At 52.5% G+C, this 13,866-nt stretch overlaps 4 protein-coding genes across 4 annotated transcripts; 2 read left to right on the top strand and 2 right to left on the bottom strand.

The window, feature by feature from the left end:
- Nucleotides 1–216: 216 nt before the first annotated feature.
- Nucleotides 217–3,096, top strand: CPAR01_06490 (fungal cellulose binding domain-containing protein; the record flags this gene model as incomplete). The annotated part of the gene is made up of 7 exons (XM_060490762.1): nucleotides 217–539; nucleotides 593–668; nucleotides 719–827; nucleotides 902–1,185; nucleotides 1,241–1,379; nucleotides 1,466–1,641; nucleotides 1,717–3,096. 7 exons carry the CDS (start codon nucleotides 217–219, stop codon nucleotides 3,094–3,096), a joined length of 2,487 nt encoding a protein of 828 aa, XP_060349636.1.
- A 270-nt stretch (nucleotides 3,097–3,366) lies between these two features.
- On the bottom strand, nucleotides 3,367–6,631 carry CPAR01_06489 (major facilitator superfamily transporter; the record flags this gene model as incomplete). The annotated part of the gene is made up of 5 exons (XM_060490761.1): nucleotides 3,367–3,654; nucleotides 3,759–4,258; nucleotides 4,963–5,697; nucleotides 5,753–6,135; nucleotides 6,195–6,631. Coding segments are annotated over 5 exons (2,343 nt in total), but the record flags the coding sequence as incomplete, so codon positions are not given.
- Nucleotides 6,632–8,179: 1,548 nt separating this feature from the next.
- CPAR01_06488 (uncharacterized protein) lies at nucleotides 8,180–10,864 on the top strand (the record flags this gene model as incomplete). The annotated part of the gene is made up of 1 exon (XM_060490760.1): nucleotides 8,180–10,864. One exon carries the CDS (start codon nucleotides 8,180–8,182, stop codon nucleotides 10,862–10,864), a length of 2,685 nt encoding a protein of 894 aa, XP_060349634.1.
- Nucleotides 10,865–12,336: 1,472 nt separating this feature from the next.
- Nucleotides 12,337–12,639, bottom strand: CPAR01_06487 (uncharacterized protein; the record flags this gene model as incomplete). The annotated part of the gene is made up of 1 exon (XM_060490759.1): nucleotides 12,337–12,639. One exon carries the CDS (start codon nucleotides 12,637–12,639, stop codon nucleotides 12,337–12,339), a length of 303 nt encoding a protein of 100 aa, XP_060349633.1.
- Between the last annotated feature and the right edge of the window lie 1,227 nt (nucleotides 12,640–13,866).

The raw sequence follows: 13,866 nt of genomic DNA, 5'->3' as shown, positions 1-13,866 counted from the left end.
AGGATGCCGGCGATCCGACGGTATGTTGATGGGGAAGAGGCACTCATTCATTTATAGCCCCGGCATGAACCACGCCCTCGTCGATCTTGCTCCTTTTCTGTTACATCCCCACAAGATCCTATATCACCTGCCGGTATAGATCCAGAGGTGACTTCACTGCCCGCCTCTCATCCGTCGACAAGTCGTCCTTTAAAGACAAGAAGTCTTTGGCTCAGGATGAAGTACGCCAACCTCCTCCTGGCGGCCCTCGCGGCTCCGCTCCAGGCGGCTTTCACCTGGAAGAATGTCAAGATTGGCGGCGGTGGAGGATTCGTTCCTTCGATACAATTCCATCCCACAACAAAGGGCGTAGCGTATGCTAGGACCGACATTGGCGGGCTGTATCGCCTCAATGCCGATGACTCGTGGACTCCGGTGACCGACGCCAACGGTTTTGCTGATGATTCTCACTGGAACCGGTGGGGTGTCGATGCTCTTGCGCTGGATCCCCAGGACCCGAACAAGGTCTTCATCGCCGTCGGCATGTATACCAACAGCTGGTATGCACATTGCATCGTTCTCAAATGCTTGACTGTATTGACGTAGATCCTAGGGACCCAAATAATGGACAAATTGCCCGTAGCTCCGACAAGGGCGCGACCTGGTCCTTCACTGACCTGCCTTTCAAGGTGAGAGTTGCTTCCACTTTCATCAATCGCAAGCACTGACAACCGAATAGGTCGGAGGCAACATGCCTGGAAGAGGAAATGGCGAGCGTCTTGCAGTAGACCCTAAGAACTCTAACATCATCTACTTTGGTGCCCGAAGTGGTAATGGACTCTACAAGAGTACCAACGGAGGCAAGTCCATTCAAAAACATCTAGTTCGATGCGCATATGATTGACACTCGATCACTTCTCAGGCACAAGCTTCTCCAAGGTCTCCTCCTTCACCGCAGTTGGCACCTTCCGTGCTGGACCTGCCGACAACGAGTACAGCGGCGACATCCAGGGCATCAACTTTGTAACTTTCGACTCAACTTCAGCCGCTCTCAGCGGGGCTACTTCAAGGATCTTTGTTGGCGTTGCCGAGAACACGACTTCATCCGTTTATGTCTCCAATGACGCCGGTACAACTTGGTCCGCAGTTGCTGGCCAGCCTGGCAGATACTTCCCTCACAAGGGAAGGATTCAGCCCACAGAGAAGGTAGGTGATGAAGCACTCCCCGAACGACTGACAGCCATTTAATGAAGAGAAATAGGCTCTTTACCTCACGTACTCGGATGGTACTGGTCCCTATGACGGTACTTCAGGTTCCGTATGGAGATACGACCTCACTGCCAACACTTGGAAGGACATTACCCCTGTCGCGCCAGGCTCCGACCTGTACTTTGGTTTCGGTAAGCTCCTGTTCTTAATTTTGCCTGACTCTTCAAGCCAATCAGCAAAGCCAGACCGTGAGAGCTCTCATGCTGATCTTATCAAGGTGGACTGGGTCTTGATATGCAAAAGCCCGGTACCCTGGTCGTTGCGACTCTTAACAGCTGGTGGCCGGATGCGCAACTGTTCAGATCAACTGATTCTGGGGCGACATGGAAGAAGATCTGGACGTGGGGTACCGACGGTAACCAGAACATCAGTTATGCTCAGACCAGCCCCAAGGTATGTGCAAAATCGCTTGACTAAAACGTATTAAATGCATGTGTCCGGAAGAGCTCTTGCGCTGACAAAGAGTAGGCTCCTTGGATCAAAACCAACTTCCTTGACGTTGACACCAAAGATTTGGGTTGGATGATTGAATCCCTTGAGATCGATCCCCTCGACTCAAACCACTGGCTGTGGGGAACTGGTCTGACCATCTTCGGTGGCCACGACCTTACCAACTGGGACATAGGCGCTAAGGTCAATATCCAGTCTCTCGCAGATGGAATCGAGGAGATGTCCATACAAGAACTCGCCAGTGCTCCCGGAGGCTCAGAGCTGTTGGTTGCTAACTACGACAACAACGGATTCACATTCAAGGCCAAGAGCAACCTCGACACATCACCCCAGACCACCTGGACTACTCCCATGTGGGCTAGCTCCGTAGGCGTCGACTACGCTGGTAACAAGGTCGCCAACGTCGTTCGCGTCGGCAACACTGCAGGCACCCAACAATTGGCTGTCAGTTCAGACGGCGGAGCCACTTGGAACATTAACTACGCCGCCGGCACAACGCAGTACGGCGGCACAGTCGCGTACTCTGCCGATGCCGACACGATTCTCTGGTCGACCGCAACTCTCGGAGTGCAGAGGAGCCAGAACCAAGGTTCCCTCGCCGTCGTCTCCAGCATACCAGCCGGCGCCATCATCGCCAGTGACAAGAAGAACAACACCGTCTTCTACGGCGCCTCCGGCTCCAGCTTCTACCGCTCCACTAACCTCGGCGCAACGTTCACCACCTCCGGCTCTTTCGGCTCCGCCACCGGAATCCGCCACGTCGAAGCCCACCCGGCCAAGGCCGGCGACGTTTGGGTCTCGACCGACGTTGGAATCTTCCACAGCACCGACTACGGCGTCACCTTCACCCAGGTCTCCACCGCCCTCACCAACACGAACAAGATCGCTCTCGGAAAGGGCTCCGGTACCAACTGGAACCTCTACGCCTTCGGCACCGGCTCCGCAGGCCGCAGACTCTATGGCAGCGCCGACCTTGGCGCCTCTTGGACGGACCTCCAGGGCACTCAGAGCTTCGGCGCCATCGACAGCGCCAAGCTTGCCGGCTCCGGTAACGAGGAGAACCTGGTCTACGTCGGTACCAACGGACGCGGTGCATTTTACGCCTCTGGCGCTATTGCTTCCTCCGGTGGTGGCGCGACCACTGTCGCGCCGACATCAACTAGTAGGGCTTCGAGCTCCACGGCCGCTGTGACCTCCTCGACTTCCTCTGCTAGATCTTCTACCTTGACTACTTCGACCACGGTCCGAACTTCGACTAGCTCCGCGCCCGCGGCTACGGCGACGAACCTGGCTCCGCAGTACGGGCAGTGCGGGGGACAAGGATGGACTGGTCCTACGCAGTGCGTGTCGCCGTACACTTGCACCGTCGCGAATCAATGGTACTCCCAGTGCCTGTGAACAGGTAAAGAAGGAGGGTCGTCATTATCAGTCGATGGGTATGTAATTCGAGAAGTGTAGAAAGTCACGATACAAATGATGGATGTTTTCTTTCGCTTGTAGGATGAACAACTATAGTGATAATTCATTATTCCTATGAATTTCCGCACTGAACCTGTTTCTCGCATGGACCTAGCATGTCCATCTTACAAGACTTTAATGCCAAACAGGCTCTGCAGACGTGAATGCTGTATGGTCAACATACGACGGGCTTATAACAAACACCTTCAATCACTCTCTTAAGAAGCGGAGAAAGCTTCGTCCAATGAGAACTCCATCGTGAGCATCCGAATACCTTGCCATCGCGTCTTTGAAAGGTTCTTCGGGAATAATACCAGCCTGATGGCGAATCTGTAGCATCTCGCTCATCATGAAAGGGGAGAACTCAGGGTGGCCCTGCACTGTGATGAACCTCCGAGGGACATACAGGGCTTGAATCGGGCATTGCTTGGTGTGTGCTAATAGCGTGACACCAAAAGGCAGGACTAGAACTGCATCGCGATGTGTTTGATAGATGCTCTGATGATCACAATGCCTCATGGTCAGCATAGCTTGGGACCCGGGGATTTGGGGACACAACAGATTTCATCCACGTTCATATTTGAGGGAGTGAATGGACGTACCAGGCTCTCAGACCCAAACACTTCTTTACCCTCATTTGTCAACTCCAGCTTCGTCACAGACAGCTCCCAGCCTCCGGGGGACCGGGCAACCTGTGCACCAAGGGCGCGAGCAACGATCTGGTGCCCGAAGCAAACACCAATGACGCGAACACGGCCTTCATCCAGAAGCCTTCGAGTGAAAGCCGTCAGGCACACAATCCATTCATCGTCCGCGTAAGCCGAATGCCGAGATCCCGTGATGAGCACGGCATCGACATCCTCAGGCTCGGGGTAAGCGGCATCCACACCGTCTTCAGCCACCACGTTGTACGAAGTCAGCGCGAGCTGGGACCCTAGTGCCTGCGGTGGGTCGAGGCTTTCGCATGCATTTCTGAGAAGTGTCGTGAAGATGGTGTCGAAGCGGCCTAGATTGGCCGATACGCTAGGCAGCGGCTCATCTGTAACGAGAATGGCCAGTCGGACCGGGTCAGGAGTTGGAATGGAGCCCATTGTATGCAGTGCTTACGATGGCTTGCTTAATGAAAATGACTCGTCTTTGCAAGGAAGTTGAAGCGTCAAGAAGTGTGATATGGTCTTTCACAAGGGCAAACTCATGTGAGAAGCGCCACTGACTTATAAATCTACTCTTCGAGATGAGATACCTGGAACCCCCAGGTGACTTGACTCGACAGCCGTAGGGTTAAGCTGGCTCCACGATTCTGCTTCCACCTGACACAATAGGCAACATTACATCGCCTCCATCGTGGGGGCGCGAATTTATCACGCTTTTTCACAGGGATTCGTTGACGAATACGGGTCCCTTCCTATGCGAATGTCTTCCCAGAAGCTAGTTATGTGGCCGTTGCTGACTGAAGCTGCCCATCTAATTCTAATTTTGAATCATGCATCCTGACAGCCTGGAGCTTCACGGCCGCCTCAGTGTCACTTCTGCGCGAGTCTATCATTTCCCAAGCTTTCTTCGCCCGATTACCGCCGGGTCATCAACTCTCTGTGTCTTCGCTTGTCATCTCCTCCAACGAAGTCTGGTTGCCGGACGTTGGCTCCTTAATCGTGATATACTGACTATGAGCCCTAATTCTACTCCCGTACTTGTATAGCACCCATGGTACTGGCACCAGAACTACCGAGACAAAGCCTAACAGACTGCTCGCCCACCCGATCCCCATGGAGGAGAACATTTGCACCGTGAACAGCGGAAACGCACCTCCGCCCGCATACCTCAGAAGGCTGTTAGCACTGAGAGCGCTCGCGCCATGCAACGAACCATAGGAGTTCATGATGTACAGCGCGCCGCTGCTATAGACCATAATGTTGCCCACGGCAAACGGCACAGACGCAATGACTGGACTGAGCCAGTAGACACCCTTGTCGGCTGTCCACCCGAACCAGAACAGGCTGGCTGGATTGAGCGCGCAGCCGACCATAGCACCGTAGAGGCGATACTCTGGGGGCACCGCGCCGACTCCATATTTCGCCTCCAGCGCTGGGTAGGTCTTGCGGTCGATGTAGACCACAGCCAAGAAGCCGATGATGCAGCCTAGCGCGATAGAGATGAAAGTGAGACCTTGCTGCCCTGGGGTGAAGCCGTAGTGGCCCCCAAAAACGTAGGGAAAGGCTGCAAAAAAGCTGTAAAAGACAGCGAAGTTGAATGCCATATAAATGGTCATGAAGAGCACGATGGACTCGACAAAGAGCATTTTGAAAGGTTTGAGGACGATACGTTGGATGATTGCACTCGAAGGGAGGGCGAACTTTGGCGAATGAGCTTGAGGCGCATCGGACTGCTTCTCAGCACGCCTACGTTTCTGGAGGATAGTCTTCTTGTATGTCTCGAATTGTGGAAGGGCATAGATATAGTTGAAGGCCACCATGAAGAGGACGACCCATTCAAGCCACCGAAAGTCCTTCTCCTCAGCCAGAAAGCCGCCGATAACTGGCCCTAGACTTGAATGTTAGAAACGAATTCATAAGAGAACAGCGAGATAATTTCTTACCAAAAGCCGGTCCGAGGAATGGAGATACAAAGTAGAAAGGATAGACGAATCCCGCCAGTGCGGGTGGCCATAGATCGGCGTTCGTCCCGCCACCGACGGAAACAACGGCACTACCAAAGAAGCCGGCGAAGAAGCGACACGCAATCAGTGTCGTGAAGTTCTGTGCCAGTCCCGAGCCCAGAATGAAAAGTCCAAAGACTGGGACGGTGCTGAGATAGACGATCCTGCGGCCATAGTATTCACTCACGGGTGCGGCTATGATGGCACCAAGACCGAGGGCCCAGAGGAAGAGGGAAAGGCCGAGGAGAGACGCAGTATGTGACACTCCAAACTTTTCCGACACATCGTTGGCGCCAGAGGTGTAGACGGAAGAGGCGAATGACCTGGGCGAGTAGGTTTTAGCCAGAGCCTTCGAGTTGTCTTCGGAGAGGGTTGCGCTTACACGTTAACACAAAGAAAAGCTGGAATACTGGTGCTGTAGATGCGCTTCCACAATGGCCAGTTGTATGGACAGTCCGGGTCATCTGGTCCCCTCCAGTCGGGCGGGTCAACTTCTTGTGGATTTGCCATGCTGGTGGGCAGGCGGGCAATTGTGGGAATCCTTGTCTGGGCCAGATATTCAGCAAGGAGTTGGCGATCTATGCCTCGATTCGAGTTCTTGGATAGATGTTGTATGTAGGCCGACAAGAGAGGGGAAGACGAGATACTTCTCAAAGGCACTTCCAATCGCGGGAAAGAACTTTGCTTGGTACAAGAGTAGCTAAAAGCAGAAATAGCAAAATTTTCGCCTCGACGCGGTGGAAGGCAAAGGCCCCTGACTCTGACGATAACCTTCCCCCAGACCAACCTCACCAATGAGAGAGAGTCAACGAAAGTCGCCCTTGAAAGGTAGTACACCAGGGTTTCACACAAGAAGTAAGCAAAAAGAGGAGCCCAGCACCCGCAAAGCCGCAAGGTCTGCGAAGTAGGGGTCGGCCCGTCACGTCACTAACGGTGTGCATTAGCTCGCCGGCCAGCCTAGGTCGCGTATCCTGTCAGATATAAGGCGCAATCTCACGAGATCCATCCGGAATGCCGTATGCGGCATCAATTCGCAAAGCGGCCAATGGAACCACCCACGTGAAGCGGCGAAGCCAGTAAGCAACCAAAATCTTGTACGTAATGACATACCTAAAGTAGAACGCTTCGTCAACCTTGTTGAACCATCCTCAACCTCTATGTCTGCACTTTTCTGAGTTTCTGTCGAAGTTCACTCGCATGGACAGTAAGCTGAACCCTTGTTCGCAAACGCCCCGCTGTACTGCTTGGCAAAAGACCCTTGAGTCGATTCTATGAACACCGGCCCCATCTTCCGGGCGGGTGTGATGACTTCCCACCTCCCTCTTGCAGCTGGATCCCCCGAGCTCCGCCGGGGAAGCCTTTGTGTTCTCGAGCCTCGCTCAGAGGCAATTGGACATTTGGTTTGCCAACCTTGAGAGCTATGCGTCTTCGTCGTGGACGTCTGACCGTGTTTCTGCCCTACGGATGTCTTGAAAATTCTGCCGCAGCAAGGCGAATCACAAATGAGGGGAATGTTTTGTATCCCCTTGATCCACTATACCTATTTAGACGTCGTCTAGGCAGCAACAAGCAGTCCACACAAAAGCCCTTGTCAATTGTTCGGAGGGTTTATGTCTAGTCCCAGAGGCTAGACTCCGACACAGCATCGAATTGCCCCGAACGATTTACAATCACTATAGGTACTACTAAGGTAGGGGTTTGTTACACGCGCACCAAGCCTCGGTGGGACTTCAACGTCAAGCATGTTTCGATCCAATTCATGTTTACAGCAGTCCGGCTGAACGAGCTGCTGACGGAGGGGACGGTTCGGCAAGAACGATTGTATACTTGTAGCTAAACTTGACTCGGCCACAAATGATAATCGTCGAGTCCAGTCACTCAAATCCCGAGACTTAATCCGTCAGGCCGAGCGGCAAGTCGGTGGAAATCCGCCGCAGGACACAACATCTGGAAGGGGCCACAAGAGCATCTCACGACATGTCTTGGAGTTCCTTGCCGCGAGTTTAGGGTGGCACCGTACTTCTGCATGTGCTTTGACTGCGATGCTGCAGTCATCTCAAGGGTGATATGAAAATTTGACGAGACGACTTGTCCCCCACGTCGTGCATCTACAGCCTCCTCTCGCGCCAGGCACCCAAGTCGTGATCCGGAACGTGTTGGGAAGCTTCGAAAAGTCTTCCCGGCGAATTCCTGTGGCAAGGCTGTCTGCCGTAGTTGCTTCATGGACTTTCTATAAAAAGGTAGGTTCGGATGCCAGTGCTTGCGTTCTGCTGAATCAAACAAACCAGGCGAGCACGAACTCTTCTCCTTCCTTTCTTTGACCCTTTCCTTCGGGCTACTTTCGTTCGGAGAGAAGGCAAAAACATCATGCGGTTTCTTGTTACCACAACTACTTCTTACATTCGTGGCGGGACGAAAAAGTCCACTTACATCAGCTTACACGATCCCCAGTCTGATCTTTCCGCCCCTTTGTCCAACCGCAATGAGGTGGATGTATGGATCTGCGACGGCCCAGAAGTCACTGGTGATCTGATGGACCAGTGGTTGGAGCAGTCTAGCCATAGCCCCAAGTCCATGCTCGTGAGAGATGTTGAAGCTATCTCTCGTCTGAGACACCATGCTAGGAGCCGCTTATTCCACATCGCCACTTTTCCTGAACACGTGGATGGTGTCTCAAAGAAGGAGTGGGAAGAAGCTGTCCTCCGTGAAGCAGAGATGCTATACGCCAGGGCCCGTGCCGAAACTGACACTCAACGCGTCAACGCCAACATCGAGACCAAGGGGTCTTCACCTAGTGAAACCAACGTTTTACTCATCGGCGCCGGCATCATGAACCTTATTGCCGCCCATCTCCTTGCCAGGCGCGGTTACAAAGTTCGCGTCGTCGACCAAGGTCCCGACCCTCGGGCTTGCCAGCTCAAAGACTGGACCGCGCTGGGTGTCACGAGTGGCGGACACAATGCCCGCATGTTCACAAACACCGAGGCGGACAACTACAATGAGCAGGACAGCGAGATCTACCAAGACATGCAGTCTATCTTCCGTAAGACTGTTCGTGGCGGTGGATGGAGTGTCAAGTCTCCTGAGGATTTCAACGCCGCAGAGAATGACTGGGTCAGCGCTTTCGAGCGTGTTCCAGGCTGGATGGCGGCACACTTCAAGAAAAACATCCATGAGGTCAACGTTGAGTCCGGAAAGCTCTGGAGGGAGCTGATGAAGAACGAACCTCAGCTCTTCGAGGATGTCGGGCTTCACGAAGACATCATACGCCTGTACGTCGAGGATGTGGCCCTGGAAGCATCGGTTGGGCTCAACCAAGACCTCGGGGCTCTTCTGGAGGCACCATCTACCCAGAAATTCTTGGAGACATATCCTGTCTTCCGCCCGGCTGCTGCAGCAGATCATCTTGCTGGAGGCATTATTGTGGATGGTTTTACGGTGAACATTCACTTATTCGTGGGCAAGTTGATCAATTCCATCTCCAACCTCGGCGCCGAGTTCATTTGGGACTGCGAGGTCCAGGCCATCCAGCGCAATTCCGCTGGCGAGGTGACTGTTTTGAAATCAAAGAAAGGCGACTTGAAGGCTGATCACTTCATTTTGAGTCCTGGTACGACCGGAAGCGCGCTGCTCCAGGGAACGGCCAGCGAGAATCTCATCCAGGGGGTCCTAGGCATCTGGCTGCAGATTCCCAACCTGAACCCAAAGATGCGCAACTCGATGAAGATTCATAGACGAGGACACAAAGTCGAGGATATCAACATCACTGTGGCAAGAGACCGCGAGACTGGGGAGGACATCCTTGTCTTTGGCGGCGCATACGGCTACGTCGGTCTGGGCCGTCCAGACCCAGACTCTCCTGAGATGAAGGCTCTCTACGACGAGCTGGAAGAGGTTGCGCGCATCTATTTCCCGGAAGGTTACGCAGCCGCAAAAAGCCGTGGTCCAAATGTCATGTACCCTGGGGGACATCGCAAGTACTGTGTCCGCCCGTTCACGCCTACTGGTCTCGGAGTATTTGAGAGAATTCCTACAGCAGGCGGCGGTCAGCTCATCATCACCGGTGGCAACAATACGGGAGGCTTCGCTCAGGCGCCCAGCATGGCCCGTGCAATTCTACGTTCATTCTCGGGCGAACATGATCCTGTCCACATCTTCTTCCACCCAGATCGTGGCAAATTGCCTCCCGCAATCAACTACAGATCTCGGACCCCGAGCCCGAGCCCGGCCTTGGCAACGAACGAGGCTCTGAAGACCCCGCTGAGGCTGCTCCTCGTTTGCTCCGACGGTCCTCAGCACCGCTACCTGCGGTACCGCCTAGACCGGGCCTTCCCTGGCTACCGTTGTGTTCAAGAGACTAGCGACGGTCAAGTACGGCAGCTGATGAACAAGGGCCGTGTTGTCGACGCTTGCTGGCAACAGTACCACGGCCTCAGACGCGGCTTCTTCGGTCACGATGTCCGACGCGCGGCACACTTTGACAAACTTGTGCCATCAGGCCACGTTTCGCCCGCGCCAGATCTGGTGGTTGATAGCGTCAACTGCCGCGCAGTATGGAATGCTACCGAGAAGTGGCAGCCGGAACTGACTATTGTCTCGGGGACCAAGTACATTGGCAAGAAGTTGATGGCACGCGCGGGACTGATGATCAACATGCACACTGGCCACTTGCCGGAGTACAAGGGCAACCACTGCGTCTTCTTTGCGTTGTATGATGGGGCTGTAGACAAGGTTGCGTCGACCCTGCATCAGCTGACGCCAGAGCTTGATGGGGGTGATGTGCTCGACAGGGTGTTTCCGGACATTGACCCCGAAGATAACGAGGATACGTTGTACACCAAGTGTCTTGAGAAGTCGATAGATCGATGCGTAGAACACATCGAACAGTTCTCGAAGGGAAACAAACTGGAATTTGTACCGCAGCAAGCTGGAGGTAGGACATATCGGCACCGTGATCGTACGCCTGGAAAAGAGCTTGCGTTATGGTGGTCACTGAAGGCAGGCGGCTTATTGAAGTCGAGCCAAGGTGGTAAAGAGATAGACACAGACTAGAATGATCGTAGCGCGCAAGAGAAGTACTTCAATAGCTATTCCAGCAACTCTCGTTGTATCTTTTCAAATTTCTTTTGGCTATTCCAATTTTCTTTATTTGACTTGGAAGCTTTGCAACTTCATACTTATCTGCCTTATTCTACACTAGTGACGCCGACTCAAATGCAAAGATAACTTTTAGGCAGAACCAACATCCTACTGCCACCAAAAGCTAAGATCACCTAGTTTCTGCACGTATCGTTCCGTGTTCCTCCCATCTTTACAGTCAAGATCATCGCACCAGAGGAAGTGTTTAGCCTCGTAGTCGGTTTTTGGTTCGAATGAAGTGGGTTTTGCAGCAAGCACCCCGTGGACGTGGGGTGTACTCTTCCAGCCGTCAATATCTTGAAACCTGGGTATGAAATTTCCAAAGCCTCTGCTCAGATATAATGTGTCACCTTCTAAATTCCATGAGTACAAGCTGCGACAAGTTTGGTATGCCTTCCTGCGTTTCGCCGCATAAAAGAGCGCTGACGACTTCCGACACGGTGAACCCCTGAGTGATTGTCCTGGATCATTGCACAAGCGGAGTTGGGCACACGTCCACCAAAACATATTTTCCGACCCTAGCGATGGATATGGTCTGCTGTTACCTGCCATACAAGAACAAACGCTGGGATCGAAAGCTACCACGAGCCGATCAAAGTTCATGTGGGAACACAGCAAGCGTCCGAATTTTCCTTGGAGCTCCTTGAATTTAGCCGCGAGGACGGTGTCTGTAAACGGTTGCTCATCGATGTTTTCATGATCGGAAACTTCCAGGAGACAGAATAAGATCGGCTGAGGTGTTTAACCCAATCCTTAATGTAACTCAAAAATTCCACGTCGACTGAAGGAGGCTTCATGCCCTTCATTGATGATTGTCTGCAAATCTTTTCGCAAGTCAAGCACCTCTCTAGGCACCGAGTGGTGAAGGTGTCTTTTTGCCCTTCGCTGAGGGGTCAATTCATCGTGGCTTGGCTTGAATCCCACGCCAAACGACCGAGAGTGATCGTCTTGTGCATACATATCTGAACCAAACCCTCATACAGACGACAGAATCGCCTCGGGACGTGGTCATCTCGTTCTAGAGGTGAAAATTGAAGTCTTGGGTGGTCCTTGTTGCAGTAAGAGCAGAATAAGCTGTCCATCAGCCTTGTTTGACGTTGCCTGAAATCTGGCGACTTTCTCATGCCGAGACAAAAGCTGCAAAACGCGCGTTCCTGGGCAACTTTGATTACATCGTTGTACTTGGTTAAGCTACTGGATTCAAATATTTTCGAATAATTCAATTTGTCGAACGTGCGGTCGAGGTAGAGTCGCCAAAATGTGTATGAGACCTGTCGCAGCAGGTAGAGGTCGCTGAGCTCCGCCTGCTTCATTATCATTAGCAGAATCCCGTCTGGCAAACCAATTAATCTGCTGCGACGGACATTGTTGACGAGGTTTGGTTCCTAAGTAGGCAATTTCCCGAATAAGCTCGTCATCTTTTCTTCGTCGGTAACCTTTTCTTCATCGTCGGTAACCCACTCGTCATCGTCGGTAATCCCTTGTTCATCGTTGGTAATCAATTCTTCATCGTCGGTAATCAACTCTTCATTGCCACCCACCTCCTCTGCGCCAAAATCTGAATTGGTGGCTGATTCCTTGTCGGAGCCAAGTCGATTAAGCGCTGTAATGAGATAATCGATAATCAATGCTAAGCAAAACATAGCCGCCAACAAGTAACAGGTCCTTAGAAGATAAGTATTATTCATTCTGGGGACTGCCCTCTGGATGTTGCTTCAGTGACGAGTTGTTCAAGAGTATCAGTATGGTCGAATAGTTACTTACGTTAAGGGACGTAGAAGGTATGTAGGTGTGATTCAATGCGGCAAGATGCAGAGGTGTTGTAGTATTTGATAGGCAAGTGCTAATCCATCATGGTGCGCTTTGAAACATTCCTCAGTTGGGAATGAGCTTCCAGGGGAAGGTTGATCGAGCCCACCAAGGTTTACATCGCAACCTTGTTCTCACAAGTGGGGACGTGAGCTGCATTTTAGGGACTCAAGTTGCTATCGAGGAAATCTAAAATTGGACTTGATGAGTCACAAGTAAAGGAGGCTTACCGTAGTGGGTACTATCAGCAGTCCCATGGTCACCAGAAATAATTATCGTGATGGTGATCGATCATTTGCTAGAACTACATGTAGGGATGGATTTTAACGAGGCCCCAGAATCCGATCGGCTGGCACGCTAGGCACGACTGTCTTGAAGTGGACCTTGCTGAGTGCTAGGCAATACATAACACAGGTTACTTGACGACGACCCAGTGTGTGCCGCTACCGAAGCTGGCGATAATCTTCGTCATCGACCACTGCGAATGACCTGTGCATTCAGGGAATCTAGCGGTTTTATAGACCAGAAACTAAGGGTCTTCCTACACGGGTATCTTTCCTGAGCGGAGCCGATTTCTGAGAAAAATGACTGCATGTAGTTTCATTCTCAACTCTCAGTCATACGTCAGATGGACTGCTTTCTTCCCAATGAGCTCCCGTTGTATGCCTTAATCACTAACGCGGTCATTTTTTATTACAAAGCTTCGAGTCAGTCTCGGATGGGTGCGGATGCTCCGCAATCGCGCTAATAACATCGCTTGCACGCAATGAGCCCGAGTAATGGACAAAATTTGCATGTTTCAATCGGGTTCCAGGGCAGAAGCGATCGGTTCTTGGTATTCACCGGGACGCTGCCGAAAGCTCGGCGCCCGCGCCCTCCGAGTAGCCCCTTGAACCACCCGGTGACATCTCCGATTGACTGACCCGTCCGATCGGGTCCACTAGAATAAAGAACGGATGAGCCCCCTCTAGCCTTGAGCTCCTGGCCAAGAGTGGCGCAATTGCTCTGAAAAGAGCCCTGCGCCACGGGGCAAGATCAATTTCTGTTCAATGCATACGGACCGGAGCGCTTTATATAGCAATAAGGCTGAGAAGATACGAGAAGTG

Source organism: Colletotrichum paranaense (genome assembly GCF_030867605.1).
Source record: "Colletotrichum paranaense strain IMI 384185 chromosome Unknown Scaffold_5.1, whole genome shotgun sequence".
NCBI classification, from domain to species: Eukaryota; Fungi; Ascomycota; class Sordariomycetes; order Glomerellales; family Glomerellaceae; genus Colletotrichum; species Colletotrichum paranaense.
Note: the sequence above shows the minus strand (reverse complement) of the source record. Positions and strands in the feature narration are given on the sequence as shown.